Source organism: Triturus cristatus, chromosome 4_1 (assembly GCF_964204655.1).
Source record: "Triturus cristatus chromosome 4_1, aTriCri1.1, whole genome shotgun sequence".
Taxonomy (NCBI): Eukaryota; Metazoa; Chordata; class Amphibia; order Caudata; family Salamandridae; genus Triturus; species Triturus cristatus.
In genome coordinates this window covers 452737678-452755446 of record NC_140585.1, presented here as the reverse complement: position 1 = coordinate 452755446, position 17769 = coordinate 452737678, and the positions used below count along the sequence as shown (strand labels likewise).

At 39.6% G+C, this 17769-nt stretch overlaps 1 protein-coding gene across 1 annotated transcript in view; it reads left to right on the top strand.

The window, feature by feature from the left end:
• VWF (von Willebrand factor) overlaps positions 1-17769 on the top strand; it is a 1048714-nt gene that overhangs the window by 1008481 nt on the left and 22464 nt on the right. Inside the window, exons 50-51 of the mRNA XM_085652611.1 lie at positions 1884-1923; positions 15608-15705. Coding sequence (XP_085508737.1) covers positions 1884-1923; positions 15608-15705 — 138 coding nt within the window. The remainder of the gene's footprint in view (positions 1-1883; positions 1924-15607; positions 15706-17769) is intronic.

Genomic DNA, 17769 nt, shown 5'->3' with positions numbered 1-17769 from the left:
CTGCATTTCCGACCGACGTATTATGATGTCGGATTCAAGCAGCCTTTCTGAATCGGTCCGTCTGACACGAAACGGCTGACGGAAACTGACTTTGGAGGGCTCTGGTTGGGGCCCGTGGGGGTACCCATGGGATCCCTCTGTACAACCATTCACAGTGTGGCAGACACCATGGGGTGCCAGCCACATAGTGCAAGGTTTTACGCAACCACCCCTTTTTTTAATGGGGACCTGTGTTTTCGGTCGGAGCACTGGCTCTCATTGAAGTCAATAGGAGTCCGACCGAATAGTGTTCAGAAACATCGTAATCAGTCGGTCGGACTCCCCAAACCCGAGTCGGTCAGAAATTATTCTGACAAGGAGTCGGTCGGAATGCTTTTTGACCTACAGCGTAATGAGGCCCATAGTGTCCCATGATGTGGGATTAATAAGGGGAACCATCAGACCAGGACAGAGTTATTCTGTTTGTTGATGGCCAATTTCAATAATTCAGTTCTAGGCCTTGCCTCTGGATTCTTATTTTTCCTGGCTGGGGGGTCCGTTCAAATGTTGGAGAACCAGGGGCCAAATGAGACTCAGTTGTCATTGCCCCCCTTGTTTCAGTCTCAGTTACAAGTGTAACCTAGTTATGGGTCCAGGCTTCAAGTTCTTGGCAAATGCTATGTAAAACATTTTGGTCACGTTAGTGTCCCAACCTAATTTATTCATGAAAAATACAAAGTTATCAATTGGATGTTTAAGCCAGTTTGGGGTGTGCCACATCAGTTTGGCATCATCAGCATACAAAAGTGCTGGTAAAGGTTTATCTTTAACCAGGTGCATGTTCTATAAGAAAAGAATTTAATTTATTTATGTGTACTAGAAAAAAATAGGAGTTAGGACACATCCTAGTTGAACACTCCGATTTGAGCACACTTGCCGTGTTTGCCATACCTAACAGCGTGGGACCTCAGAATGTAATGCCCGAAATAAATCTCCCATAGATTAGTTTAAATCCATGCCCACCAGTAGAACCAAAATCTTAGATTGATTCACCCAGTCAAAAGCGTTACTGAAGTACATAAATGTTAAAAACACAACACTCTCTTTGACTAGCCTATATTTGCTCACAATTAGGTGTAGATTGAGACACTGCTCCATGGTGCCTAACCCTTCTCTAAAACTGTACTGTACCCCAGATAAAATCTTACAGTCAGCTGTCCAAGGGGAAATTTGTTGCAAGACTATTTAGCCCACAACCTTAACCACTGAATCCAATAACGAAATAGGTATATAACTTCATACGTCATGTTGATTTTCCATTTTGAACCGGTACAGTAATGACAGCATGTGATGAGCTATATAAAGCAGAGTGGCAGGCCAAATTCAATGAATTGGTAATCATCGATGCCCAAAAATCAATATTATATTCGTAAAGGCCCCACATTCCAAGCCAAAACTAAAAAACATAAAAGTGTTTTGGTGATTTAGACATTGTTTCATAGAGTAATGAGTATTTACCAAGGGGATTATATAATCAGATGATGATACATTTACTGCGCAAAAATAGATATAATACAATATAGCATTTTGCTATGCATTTCTTGTTGTAAATGATTTAAATACATTTCATGTTATGTTTTTGTGGTACAAAATAATACACATTTATTAAAAACAAGCAGTTTTTCTTATCCCCGTTCCCTATCTTGGGTCTATATATGTCAAGTAAAAACATTTTCAGGCCTCAGTAGTAAAAGAGATATGTTCCACAAGGCAGAGCATGTGCTCTTTTACCCATTTGAATTCATATGCTAAGTGTGAGCCATACTATACTTTGAATTAGCAGGAATTGTTGTAGTTGTTCTATAATTATGCTTGACTGATATGAGCTACTTTCTTCTTTCTAGGGTACAGTGAAACAAATTGAAAATACTTGCTGTCAAACATGTAAGTAATTGCTCTTATTTTTGTTCACATGGGCCCTGTGGTATTTAATGTGTGTTGTTCTACACGTGTATATATATACATTCCAAAATATTTGATTGAATTTACTTTCAAATTGCAGACAGTGCTGTGTACCACAGTCACTGTGGTGCAAATTGCAGTTTTACTGGTGTTCTCAAAATGTAGCATAATCACAAGGAAGGTGATAAACCATTCAACAAGGCTGAGCTCAACAACTTGAACATGACCAGAACAGCCTATCCGTCTGTCAACCTGTCAGGGGCCTAATGACGATTCCATTTGTATTGGTAGCTGGGGACAGAGACTTATCTACTTAGAAAAGAGGATTTCCTATTTACAGGAAGAATTGGTAATGTGTAGATGGATTTCACTGGTTATTCCTTTTTTTTTTAGATTTATTTTGAGGTTCCACTAGTTTGCAGGAGGCAGCATATCTGGATGAAATTCATACAATCTGTGGCGTGACCATGGATCTCACAATTTCACTGAGGATGGTACTCCCTGTTGCAGTTACATCAGACTTGAATAGCCCCTCAGAATGAGGGTTAAAGTGTTAAAAACGCAGGGAAAATGTTGCCTAATTAAAGTTGCATAATTCATTCTTTTCAAAGACCTTCGTCATCATTGCTGAGGTCACTCTGACTTCTGATTCTTAACCTTTGTAAGTTGTACACAATTAGGTGCCGATTCCGATCCTGTAAAAAGGCCCTACGAATCGTCGTACGGAGCGATTTCTCCGTACAACTCGTACCTGGTAAACTGTCCGTACAACCTAGGAAGTATGATTTGTACAGAAAGCCTATTTCCGTACGAATCATACAAAAGACCGTACGGGTAAAAACAACCTACGAATCTGATCCGGAACAGCCTGTACGCGACGTCCGTACGGATGTAAGCAGCGTTTTACGGCCCAGCAAGTACGATCCGTCCCTACGGCACTCCGTACGGCTCTTTTGTTACGGGAGCCAATAACAGCCGTAAAAGCTGGGTCCCCAGGGGTACGAGTCGTACAGGCCCCAGCGTATGTATGCACCGTACCCCACCCGCGTATGTACGCACCGTACCCCCAGCGCGTACGCGCTGGGGGTACGGTGCGTACATACGCGGGTGGGGTACGGTGCGTACATACACTGGTGGGGTATGGTGCGTACATACAGGGGGGTACGGTGCATACATATGTGGGTGGGGTACGGTGCGTACATATGGGGGGTACGGTGCATACATACGCGGGTGGGGTACGGTGCGTACATACGCGAGTGGGGTATGGTGCGTACATACGCGGGTGGGGTACGGTGCGTACATACGCGGGTGGGGTACGGTGCGTACATACGCGGGGGGCCTGTATGACTCGTACCCCGGGAACAACTTTTCCCGGGCTACGAGTCGTACAAACTTCGCTTCGTAGCGGGCAGAGCCATTCCCCGTGTACGGGACGTTTTCCGTACGATTCGTAAATCGGATAGCAGGTCCGGATCGTACTTGTACGCTCAGACTGTATTTTTATGAATCATATGGAAGAGTGTCCGGGTCCGTCTCGTACATCTTTTCCCACTACGATTCGTACGGATCGGGCCGATCCGTATGTACTTTTTCCCGTACAAATCGTACTTCACGGGTTGGACGTGACTTGTACGATTCGTACGGAAAAAAATACGGATACGAGTCGTACGGAATTTTTTTTTAACAGATCGGAATCAGCACCTTAGTGTGTACCTCTTGTTTTCCTTGTCTTTTCATGTGCACTGGATCTTCAGTGTATGCAGTTATTACTTTTTTATTTTATTGTTGTCATTTTTATTGAAGGTTCAAATGAAGATAAAACTACAATAATAATAAACATTAGAAACATATTGATAACAATAAAAAAAAATATAATAGTAGGATTACTTCTAATTCAAGGAAGATAATACAAATTTAGATACATAAATGAGATGTATTTTCTTTTTCGTATATAAAAAAGTAGAGAAGTGGAGAAAGAAAGAAAGAAAGATAGGGGAAGAAAATGAAAAAGGAGAGAGAAAGAAAAAGAAAAGGAAGAGAAGGACGTAGAGAAAATAGGAAAGAAAAATAAAGAGTGATATTTAAGGTAAAGGTGAGTAAGGAGAGATGTGCTGTGAAAGATAACCAATATAAGTGAGATTACATTGGCTATTCTATGTTCGTCACAAGGAAAATTCCACTATGTTAAAACAGCTTAGAAGTATCTTTCCAACAAGAAAGCATAACTTTGAAAGCAAGTGCAATAAACAGATCAAATGCAAAGGTCTGGGGGAAAGGCAATCAGAATCAGGTGACATAGTTTAAAAAAAACATTTTGAATTGATAATGGAATTTTACATTTGAAACATTTTAACCAGACTATTTTATAAAACTTTAACATATGAGAACAATAGTAAAGTAAGTGAATAAAAGTACCTGCAGAAGCAGAGCAAGACCAGCATAATGGAGAAAATGTTAGAGCTAACTTAGAAATAGACTCACGGGTAACAACAGCTCTGTTATAAACAAAACACAAGGACTGGGTGATACGTGCAGCTTTAGACATTGTAAACATTTTAAGCCTTATTTTGTCCCAAATGTGAATATGGAATGAGGTTGGTTTCCCATAGTAGTTCAATAGAAGCTGTAGGTCATATAGTAGTAGGGGATAATAACATGTTGTATTAATAAGAAGATTTGGGTATAAAGGGCCTAATTACGATGTCGGGTGGAAAGTATCCAACCAGCTGTCGGACGCTTTCCCCCGACATCGTAGGTTTCAGTCCGACTTCCGTATTAGGATGATAGCAGTCGGAGTGAAACCTGCGGGGGATTCTGATGCGCGGTGCTTTGGAAGGCACCATAACCCCTAATGACAGCAGAGCAAGGCAAGGCAAGGCTCCACCGTTGGGATTATGATCGCACTTTCCGCCTTGCCTTTCATGGCTGTCTACCTGCCAAAAAAAGGCAGGCGGAAAATTACTTTGGGGCACCTAGCCGGGCCCCCTTGCCTCTGTATCTCTGCTATTGGGCCTGAGGGGGCACCTATGGTGCCCCCCTAAACATACCTGCACCATGTGGCAGGCATAGGGAGGGGCCTGCCACACGGTGAAGGGATGTTTCCAAACATCTACTTTGCTATGGCAGCTTGTGCTGTGGGCCTTTTCCGCCCTCCCAAAAGCTGCCATAGCAAAATGGATGTTTCGACCACTCAATGGGCTGTCAAATCCAATTTTTGACGTCAGAACCACTGATCTATGAGCGTTCGGTTCCAGATCGCTCCGACATCCTAATGAGGCCCAAAGCTGTGAGGAATATTTTGTAATGGTGCCGAGGGTAAAAGTGAGACAATGTCATAAGGGAAATTATTAGTTGAGATAAAGGGTTAGAGAGCAGAAGATAAGAGATTATATTCCTATATTGGTTGGTTAAATTGTGTATGTATGTGAAGTAAAGGAATAACAGAGTTGTGCTGTACTAGTTGATGAACAGACATAATACCTTTCTCCTTCCAATATTTAAAATAAAATGATTTTCGTTGAAATGTAATCAGTTTGTTTTACCAAACACAAGAAGTAAGAAAATCAAAACCTGTAGAAAATATTTTATGCAGCAAGTGTTGGGAATGTTTTTGAATAGGGTTTGTAGAGATAAAAGTACTATTGGTCATATAAATTACATCAGTAAATGAGAAATCATTCAATAAAGAACGTTCAAATACAATCCATTGTGGTATGGAAGAATCCTGAAAATTATTACTTAAGGCATAACATTGTTCAATTAAAAAAGCTGAATGATACAACTGAAAATCAGGAAATGAAAAACACCTTCATTCTTGGGACGTTTAAGTTTAGACAAGGCAATACTTGCATGTTTATTATTCCAAAGAAATCTGGTAGAAGTGGAATTGATTTGAGAAAAATATGAAGTTGGTATTTTAAAAGGCAGCATAGGCAACATATAAAGGACATGTGGCACAATCATCATCATCTTTACGGTATCTAGCCTACCCCACCAAATGAAGGGGAAACCATGATGAAAGTAATTTCTGAAGTTTTATTTTTTTTAAATTAGTAAATGTACAGCTAATTGTATTTGAAATAGTAGAGGACTTTAAAAGGGCACAAGGTTAAATAATTGTCAGCAAACATATATTGATAGCATGAGGGATTTAGTGGTAATTCGATTTCTTATTAAAAAAAAAAATTAAAAAGGAGAGAGGGTTAGACATATATATTAAACTGTCATCAGCATAAACTGAGAATTTGGTTTCAAATGATTTATGTTTGAAGCCTGAAATAAGTGTATTACAACAAATACATTTGAGAAGAGGTTCTAGACAAAGAATAAAAAGCATAGGAGAAAGGGGACAACCTTGTCTTGTTCCTCTATGTAAATTAAAGCAAGGGAAAAAACATCCATTAACGATACTAGCATGAGGGTCTGAGCCTCGTAGCCTTATAAAAGAAATACATTTAGGACCAAAACCAAACCAATGGAGCGTTGTGAACATGAGTCGCCAATTGATGCAGTCAAAATCCTTTTCAGGTGTCAAGAGACAATTCCGCAAAGGGGAATGATATTTTTTACCAAATGCAAGAATTTTGGAGAAGTTTCTGCCCTTGTTTGCAGCTAGTCTACCCTCAATAAAACCAGATTGGTCAGACTTCACAAGTAGGAGTATTATATTTTTAAGATGGGGGTGCTAAAATGTTGGCAAAGATTTCACAATCATAATTGATTAACGAAAAAGGGCGATAGTTTTTAAAAAGGTGTGGAATAATAAGAATTAATGTTTCTAAAGAAGATCTAGTGGCCTTAGAATCTAAAAGAAAAAATAGAAAAAGTTGCAGTAACTTTGGGGCAAAAATAGAAGAAAATAGTTCAATAGAAAAACCATCTGAGTCAATAGCTTTAGTTTGGTTTAGGGATTTAATAGTACCCGTAATCTCCTGAATAGTTATGTCAGTATCTAATGATTTAAATTTTCAAAAATGTAAAGAGGCTAAGGGATACCATTGAAAAAAGTATGCATATTTTGTTCTAAATGGTTAGTTTTTTCTGAATATAATGATATATAATATTCTTGGAAGATTGTAGAAATGTCAACATCTGAATATGCAATTTGGTTGTCAAATTAATTTCGAATAGGGCCAATATTTTTATGTTCAGATTTGATTTTTTTTAAACTAGCCAACATTTTGCCAGCTTTATTTAGACCTCCATGATACTTTGATAAGATTTGTAGGAGGATATCACAAGCAGCGATAGTGGTGAGTGTATTGAGGGTAGACTTAGCTTTGAACAATTCATTTAGGACTGAAGAAGATTCAGAAGTAAAATAAGTATGTTTTAATGTTTTTATTTGCTGTGATAAAGCAATGTATTGGTTGTTTTTTCTTTTGGGCTGAATAAGCTATATTGAAGGCACGAAAAGAGGCCTTGAGAGCATCCCAGTTGTTAAGCGTGGATGTTTCATGGGTTTCGTTAAATTTAAAGAATTAGTTGATAAATGCAGTAGCTTCTGTAATAAGACAATTATCAGATAAGAGAAAATTATTACATTTACAACAACCAGTTTTAGAGTTGGTGAAGGATAAATCAAAGAAGGGAAAACAGGAGCATGATCTGAAATAAAAATAGATTCAATTTCTGAGGCCTGAGTAAGGGCCTAGTGACCAAAATATAATCTATTCTAGGCCTGGTATGATGTACATTAGAGAAAAACGTACATTTACAAATGTCAGTATTACAAGTTTTACAGACATTAAATAATGGACGAGTGGCAATGGAAGATTGAAATATTTTATGGATCTTATCAAGGTTAAATGTACATTGAGATTTCCTATCTGAATAAGGTTCTAACCATTGATTAAAACCTCCTGCCATAATAATAATAGGATTATTAATAGAGGCCAATGTTATTTTAAAGCTTTTCCAAAAATCAGGTTTAATATGGCCATATATATTAAATAAAGATATCTGTATATTATGGATTACAACTGTAACCAGTACCCATCGTCCGTTAGTGTCTCATTGAGCCGATATAATCTGAGCATGTAACGATTTGCGAAAAAGGATAGCAACACCACCTTTATGGTTAATGGCTGGTGAGTAAACGCCTTGGCCTACCCATTGACAATTTAACTTAAGTGATTCAATGTTGTTATAATGTGTTTCCTGTAAAAATTAATGTATAAATTAAATTTAGACAAATTAGAAAGTGCCTTTTGCCTTTTGACAGGAGGTCCCAGAAAACGAACATTCCACGAGACAATGTTAAACATATTCAGGATTGGGTAGGAGGGAGATAGAAAAATAGGTGACAACCTGCAAAAATGTAGGAGAAGATAAAAACACACCATTTATTTACTACAATAAAACAACATATAATTGATGCAAACATGAAAACAAGATAAAACAAAAAAAGCACTCACCACAAAACAAGAAAAGGAGCAAGGGAGGAAGAAGAGAAGAAGAGGAGCAAATAATAAAGTGAAGTGATAGATCAAGGAAAGAAATCCAGATCTGAAGCGAAGAGCATGATGAATGATCATGGGACGTGAAAGCACCAAGAACAAAACTAGCAGCAGAGATGCAAATAATAGATTATATAAAGGACAACTGAATAGATTAAAGGAAGACAGAAAGTAAGAAAAACATATAAATAAACAAAGTTATTTAAGAGCACTGAACAGTAGTCTCCATAGTATGAAATAAGATGTTGTGAATTAACAGTTTCAACTTGGCAGGATCATCAAAAGATTTTGTAGTGCCTTCATAAGTAATTTTACACAAACAAGTATGTAAGATGCCATAACGAATGTTCAACTGCTGCATTTGAGGTTGAAGGGCAAGAAATACTTTACATCTGGCATTCGTGGAATTGGAAACGTCTTGAGATATAGAAACAGTATGGCCAGACCAGACAAGGCAGTGTTTTTCTTTAGTTGTTGTTAAAACACTAATCAGATCAGTAGATTCCAAAAATAACATGATGATGCCCTAGGTCTAGTAGAGTGGGACCAAGATGATACGCTCGCTGGAGATTCAGAGGTGGAGCTTTTGGAAGATCTAGTAATTCAGGCAGGAATTTCTTCAAGAAGACAAGAAGATCAGGACCCTCCAAATTCTCAGGCAGTTCATGCAAACAAAGAATACTGTGCCTATTTCTATTTATAAGGTCTTCGGTGTGAAATTGAGGTTATTTCCTGCTCCAGCTGTGAAATCCTATTGGCAACATCTTGAAGATCACTTATGCGCTGTTCCATATCGAACATCTTACTTTCCATATAAATTCACCAATCTTCAATCTGTTGGAGCTTTTTGTTAGTGGCACTCATGAAAGGTTTCAGACCCCTCACCTCATCAAGTATAGTATCTAAAATGGGGTTATGAGAAGACATAATAGGTGATGGAGGAACGTTTTTTGCCCTTTTTTGTTGTGTGCCAGAGGAAGAGGGTTTGGAGTAGCTAGAAGATCATTGGCCATTTTAGCATAATGTTAAGGGTGATGAGAGATCTTTTGGAGTGGTCTGATCTTCCTAAGCCATGCCTTACTCCCAAGCAGGGAAAGACTCTAGTTGAACTTACATTGACTGGTTTGAGCCACTTTTTTCTTAGTATCACACCTCTGCTAGATCATTCAGGAAAGAGGGACCGGCTGATGGTCTTGCAGTGGCATGACTGGATTTAGATGTAAAATGCTGGTTATTTAAACATGACAAAATGTAGTGCAAGGGTTTCCTTAATGCTACACAAACCAAGTTGGGCACATTACAGTGCCGTGTATTGCACTGTGCCATCATTATCACTTGCAGCACCACTCATATATAGCACCATTGTAAATTCATAAAAACACAACAATAGCTCATTTTGGGCTACAGTCTGTTGTTGTGTAATAATTTATCATTGTGTAGGGACTGCATACAGCCTCAGCAATAATTTATTAAGGTTACCGGAATAAGTCCATAAGAACCACTGTCATTCATTCTGTTCATTTAGGTGCGCGTTATGTGCAATACTGGGTTACCCCATTATTGTTAATCATGTATTGCAGCAGTACTGACTCAGATAATATGTCAAGGGAAGGGAGGAAATAATATGCAGGTGCCTAATTAAATATTTTAGCCATGTAACCTATTTTCTTTTTTTTAAGCTAAGGATTACAGGCTGACCAGAATAGCTCACTATTTTGCATAGCACTTTTTTTGTGCGGTGCCTCAGATTGTTTCTAAACCCTAACTCTTTTTTTGTTGATGTGGGATGGGAGACATGATGAGATAAAATGATTGCACCAGGATTAGAAGGCTGAAAGACAAGTATTACAGCCCCGAGGCCATATTACAGAACAGTGCACCAACAGGTCAAGGGGCATATTATCAAGCACGGCGTTAAAATTATCACCGCTTTAGCGGCAGAAAACTGCAGCTAAAGCGGCGATAATGGGCTTGATAATATGCCGCAGAGAATTCCAATAGAAGCCCATGTTGACACCAGAACATGGGCTTCTATGGGAATTCTCAAGGGCATATTATCAAGCCCATTATCGCCGCTTTAGCTGCAGTTTTCTGCCGCTAAAGCGGCGATAATTTTAACGCCATGTCTTGATAATATACCCCCATATTCTTTGATCGGTAGCAGACAAATTACACCTCGGCCTGCTGCACAGACTTGCTAATCTTTATTACAGAGCTTATGCCCCCTGCTGTAGACAAAAAGTCACCCTAGCTGCACTGCCAACAGCCCATGAGAGTGGCAGTCTTGTCTGCTACAGTCTCAAATGTGCTTGAGGCTGCACCATCCCCACTGCGCTTTGTGGAAAGGAAGAGAGTCTTCATGAAAGTGGATGCTGTGTCCCACCACACTGTCCCATATTTTCAAATGTTGACAGCTTATCCACCGTAATACATCCTTTTCCTATTTGGGAATTATTTCTGTATTGTTCAATCTACAGCTATACACAAAATGGCTTGAAGAAATTGAACACACGCATTGACTGACTTGGGTTTGCAGTTGAGTACTTTTTAGATCTATGTAAAATTTTGTACTCACAAACAGGCAATTGGGTTAAAAGATGACAGCTTTGTGACGTTGGGCAGACTAGAAACCTAGAACTCCACAATATACAAGGTGCCAAGAAGATGGGAGCAGACACAATGGTAGAGTGCATGTTTGTGGACATTTAAGGCTTTTTAAGGGGGTTACGCAGGGATAGCACACAGTAAAGAAGATGTCTTTGGAGTGCAATGTTCCCTGTCAGTGAGTAGGCCCAGAACAGTGGATAGCAGACAAACTTGACCACCAGTGGTAATTTGTGGTGGCAGGGACAGTTACTCACTGTCAGGAAGCCCCGCTGATTAGGTATTATAACTCCACAAAATAAACCATTTTGTCAAAGTCGTCTACTTTCTACTCAATGTGAGACACACTTCTTAATTTAAGGGTATACAAGATAAAATACCTGGAAACATTTAAATACAGGATAGCATAGGCTCTTAATTTTTTATTTTTTATTTAAACTGTGCTTCTCTCCCACCATCACCTGCAAGTGGATTTAATCTTTAATAGATGAAGCAGAGTTTAGTGGTTTATTAAAAACGGCGTTTTAGGTAAGCTCTGAGATTCCATAGGCACAACTGTCCAAAGGCAGAAACCCAACAGACTAACAAATGGAGCCTGGAAAAGTTATAGAGACACATGAATTTGTACTTCATGCTTTGGGACTTGTCAGAAGGAAAACTATTTTCATTTGGCCAAGTCATCAGAAAGCTGGCTAACTTGTACATGTGCTATCAACTGCAGGAAAGAATTCAATAAAAAGGATTGATGAGAAAATATTTCACTGCTCAATGACGAATTCAAGAGCTGACCTAGGGAATGCTCCTGTGTCTCCAGAGCGTGCATGTTAGAGAGACTCAAGCAAAGAAGGAGTCCATCCATAAAAAAGAGAAGGCTATATTGATGTTGCAAACGAAGAACAGATGGTTGCAAAGGACCAAGGAGAACTGGCTTTCTGGCAGACTATCTGGCCACGAACAGCCAGAGGAGACATTCATTATTTCCTGGACAACAGCAGGCTGACTGCATAAGTGGCTTGGTTAGTGCGTTTATAGCACTTGATAAGGTTTGAAAAAGAACGCACTAATATTTCTAGCCCATTGACACACTAAGTGAGCTTTTTTACAACTCTACTGAGAAATGAAAATACGTAGCCTGTGACAAAATAAATGCACTACAGCATAAACACAAGCCAACCCCGAACCAGTGTTGTATGTTGTATATGTATAACATTGTAGATGGATAGCTGTCAACAGCGGAGATGATTTATACTAAGTGGCTCCGAGTTACATTACTGACAAACTGAGAGTTGGTGATAATGTCACTCAAAACCCCGAGAAAAAAAAACAACATTGTTTTTGGCAATCACCCATTTTTGTTCTTCAAAGTCCCCATAGTTGGTATTTGCAATAACCCATGTTCACTTTTTGCTAAAGGAAAACAGGATCTTAAAACCTCTGCAAATAAAAGAATTTTGTTTTATTTAAGTTACTGTGAATTACACTCTTTTAGTTTTTAAATATTCATCTTTTACCGATGAAATGTATTAAAGTTATTTTTCTCTTATTTGTTTTAAAGTTAAAAACCACCTGTTGTCTTTTGGATTTTTCCGTTTTAATTTAGATGTTCGAGTGGGATATATTCTCACTCTTCAATTCGTCTCCATGAACGATAAAGAACATTGGAACATTCTAATTGAACGGAGCTCTTTGTTAGCTGACCTTTGTAGACAGAAGCTTCAAAATTCTCTCACTTATACAATGCGTATCTTAGGATAACAAAACAAGTGCTATCTAACACCCCACTTTCTGAACAACATAATTTAAATTATTTTATTTTTACACCATTCAAAAGGTATAGTGTAATTAACTATTTCCCCACCTATTTTCAAAATAAAATGTACCTCTCTAAAAATAGCATATTTTCATGAAATTGCATCAAAATAAATATTTAATATAAAAACATACCTGGCTGTCCTTACAGTGCTGACCATTAGCAAACCTTTCACAGTTCGATCTTATATTGTATTATGTTATCAGAACCCACTATTGCATACTTGGACGATAACACACAGTAATATCTGAAAATAGAGTGATAAAAACAAAGCATTACGGACCAGACGTATCAAAGGTTTTACCTATTCTGTGTCTTTGGAAAAATGTGTTCGCACAAAAGGCCCTGCATTTTTTTTCACTTAGAAATTATTTACTGTTTAGTAAGGACACATTTCATACTTATTTTTCTGGTATTGTTTTCATTGTAAAACCATTTTCTTCATTCACATTTTTTTTGTTTCTTTGGATATCAGAGTCGGCTATTTTTCATTATTGTGGAATGACATTCCTTTATATTTTCTCAGGTTCTGGGAAAAAATCCCTGTATCCATTTTCTTCGTCCCAAAACATGGTCTCATTTAGTAAAGAATAAAGCCACACCTGTTTAAAGAAAACTACATCATGATAAAGTATCTGTCTATCTCTACTCTCCTAAAACCCCATCTTCTTATCCAATCGGTTGTTGACTGTATGTTGCCCTTGAACCTGCACAGCACACCACTGACTAGGTCCAAGCTGTACAACTAGCACCTAGCCACATACATTTCAGCTTTATAATACGTAAAAGAAACCTGAGCGTTCTGAAAGCAACAGACCCCAATGCTGGCTTACCTTTGCGGATAGCAGCTTCAAAAACGTCACTTTTTCAGTGTGCCTCGCAGCAAAGCAATACTACTGATCACTAAAACCTAACTTCTGGAAAACATAATTAACATTAAATTATTTCTCTTTTTTCTGTAGACAGCTAAACAGTATATTGCAGACTTCAACTACTTATTTTCAAAATGACAATTACCTGTTTAAAACAGCATACATGGCATGCAAATATGCCCTTTAGAAATAGCCTGCATTATAGTTATAAACAAAGGCATGTACATAGGGCTATGATATAGTGGTTAATTCTGCGAAATGGAATAAGTAAATTTATATTTGTGGCTTATGATTTTAATCATTGATTAATTTTAGCTTACAGAAAAGCATAACATCATACGCTTACATAGCTCTGATTGCCATCCCAGTTTGCTCAAGCTTGCTTCGGGTTCTGCATTAATGAACGAGTGGAAAATAAAAACGCTGTTTTTCTCATCATTGTGCTTAGCCCCGGCTGTAGTCTGGTGCTTCTGAATCTGAGTCTCATTTCAAAAGTGCACGTGAGATCCACCCGGTCCATTCAGGTATACCCATTGCTTGGACATGTGTGATGCAGTACGAGTATTTCTGTATTTTCACAGGTGTGTTACCTCATGTACCATGCAAAGGAGGGAACACCTAACTTGCATGTCCTTGTTTTATTTTATAGAGGGACATACAGGAAAAAAATGCTTTCTGAGACACTCTGTGAGTCCCCAAGCAGGAAGGGCACAGTTGCTGTGCCCACTATGATGCCCATTGAGAGAGAACACTGAATGTCCTAGGGATCCATCAGTAATCCTCATGACCTCCAGGGCTTCATTCACTGGTTAGGTGCCTCCTGCACAGAAACTGAGTGCAGATAAAACACTGCTCCATGTTTTCATCTCTGTAAGAAGTAATTGCATGAATGCACTCAGCCCACGTATTGTGTAATGCGTGTGTAATAATTAACCCTGCGCGGAGTATGCGGAGTAGTGTTCCTCGTAGTTCCACGGAGTTTAAAAAAAACTATTTCTATATCAACAGAGGGCTACTAAAGATGTGGCCATTGATTCTTGTCTGCATTATTCGTTGGGAGTACCTGTTTTTTTATATGAAAATCAGGTCTTCTATGAGACAGGATCTTTTTCAACTCCTGTACGCTGTTCTAAAAACACTGTTGGATGCCAATTATTCAGAATCCTTATTTTATATTCAGTATATTTTTGCTAGTGGGATTCTTAAATGCATGCTGCAATTAGGTTGAATAAGAATCAGAAATACTGAATGCCGGCTCGTGTTTATGCTACTATGTTTGGAGGTGTGCGTCTCACCTCCTCTGTCAATATAGAAAAAGAGAAAGCTGAGACGGTCCCCTTAGATGGTCCCCTGATGAAGGCACCCCAGCCACAACGCGTGTAACTTCTCCCTACTGCCAGCCTTCCCATTGTTTACAGCTTATCTGGATCTTCCTACTTGTTTACAACGTGAAATGGAACAAACTATTTGATTATTTGCTCACATCAATTGTACTGTTTTCTCATGGATACATGATTGTGTTGTATTGTCCTTTATGTACTGACACATTTCAATTATTTATCACAAGTTAACAATGATGTTTTGATATTGAATTTAAATAGATCTTAAATAACAATCTAAAACTAAAATAAAACGTTTTGATAATAAATAAATCAACATGGTCATGGCTTTCATCTTATAACAATGCACATTGTCTTATGCATCATTATTGCTGTGTTGCCTTGAAATTTTTAACTTCTGATTATTGTACACATGCTTCTAACTCTTCTTCCCTTTAATGTCAATTTCCTAATGGCTAGCAAGTTCATTTTATGCATGTAGGGGTCCCCATTTTCTCAAACCTCAATCTACAGTATCACCTGAGGAGATTTAAAAATCTGAGGGCCACCGTTAATATATTTGTCTCTTTTATTTGACATTAGGTGAAGAGGCTGAATGTAAACAGACGACAGGAGTACTGAAATATGTAAAGATTGATGACTGTGTGACACAAAATGAAGTCAATATTCACTATTGTGAGGTAAGCAAATTTCATTTTATTTAGTAATTGCGTTCGTTTGGTGCATGCGTATATGTACTTTATTTCCTCTTCTTGCAAATATGAACAGGTGCAATCCTTGCAACATGTGCAAAACAATGTTTCATGGTGAACAGTAGATACAACCATAATAATGAATGCCTATGCAAACAGTTACATGGGTGTGGTGACTGGAAATCTGGAGATCTAGGTGGAATAAATAAGTCTGAAAGTAGTTACTCTTCAGGGTGTTTTTTTCATAAGGTCTCCATGAAAAGCACTTGCAGGTATTTGATATAGCAGAGTTTTAGATCTGGGGGTCTCTAGTTGGCAGGGTAGGTACCTCTGTCCAAGTAGGGACCCTTGCTTCAAGTCAGGGAAAGGGGGATACACTGTTAAGATAACCCCTGCTCACCCTCTAGGTAGCTTGGCCTGAGCAGTCTAGGCTATCAAAGGCAATGTGTAAAGTATTTGCACCAACACTCACAGTAACACAGTGAAAACACCACAGATTTACTCCACACCAGTTTTAGAAAAATAAGGTATCTTTACTAAAAACTTCACAAGACCAAATACTACAGAAAAACCAACATACAATTAAAAAGATTACTTTAAGGATAGTTCAAGAGTTTGCAGAAAGTACTCCAGGATGTAAAAGTCAGTGTCCTGCACAATGCGACTCTCAATGCACAAAATGCGACACTCTCGTGCCCAACAGTACCTGTAGTTGCGATAAGGTTCCCAAAATCTATAACAAGGAAGATGGCAAAGGCGATGCGATACTCCTGAGATCTTGGTGAGGCTTTGCAGCAGCCCTGCTTCACGCAGCAGAGGGGGATGCGCCGGCTCCGATCTGTAGGGGGAGGATGTGATGACTTTGGCTTTCGTTGCGTAGGTTTCTTAGGGGGAAGCTTCACGCACAGGTACGATGCGACGATCTTCGATGCGGCGCAATGCGCGGCGCAGTGCTGACTTCTGGCGCTGCAACCTTCGAAGTGTCGCGGTGCGCGGCGTTGACTTCTGGTGCCGCAACCCTCGATGCGTCAAGGGACGGGACTCTGCGTCGACACACGCAGCGACTGGATACTTTCACGCACCGGCAGTGGTGCGGCCCGCAAACTGGTTCTGCGACGACCCTCGCAGCGTCGGGAATCTTCACGCACCGGGACGATGCTCGACGCACTCGGCGATGCGGGGACTCCGGGGGCTGCGATGACGCCGCGATTAAATTCTCCTCACACTCTCGTTCTTGCGACTCGCAATCGGATGATGCGTTGGGTACCAGTTACTCTCTTTCACGCTTCTGCTTCCCAGCTCCCAAACACAGCAAAATGACCTCCTGAGGCCCCAAGACTGGGCAAGCACTCCAAGGCAGGCCAGAACTCCTTCAGCAGAGTTCCAGGGGAGCTGGTGGTGAAGTCCTTTTGTTCCTGGGACTACTTAACAGGGAGCCAGATCTTCTCAGGCCCTTGGAGATTAGAATCAAAAGAAGGGGACACAGCAAAGTCCTTACCCTCTCCTTGGCATCAAAGCAAAACAGCAAGCAGGCAGTCTTCTCCTCTTCAGTTCTTTTCAGCTTTCTCCTTGGCAGAGGTTCCTTCCTAGTTCCAAAGTGATCTAAAGCTGGGGTCCTCTTCTTATACCCCTCCAAGTCTTTGTCTCTCTTTGTTTCAGTGGGGGGATTCCCCTGCTCAAACCAGTTCCTGGGTGTGCTCTGCCCTGGAGCACCTGGTTCCTTTCAGAGTGAGGGGCAGGGTCGTTAGACGCTCAGCAGGAGGTGGAGCCTTCTTTGTGCTGGCAGAGGCAGAGTCCTCAGCCTGGCCAGCAGGCAGCCCTACTCAAACCCAGGGGCTACTCCTCCCACCCATCTAAAGCAGATCTCCCTATTCACCCTGCTGCTGACTCATCCAGATTCCTGGAGCCACCTAGCCCATCACATGACACCAGTCAGCCAACCAGCATACAGGCACACAGGAAGGTTAAACAGGAGAATAGCTACTCACACAGTGAATTTAAAAACCATCTTGCTAAAAAGATGTATAATTAAATTCTGAACACAAAGATACC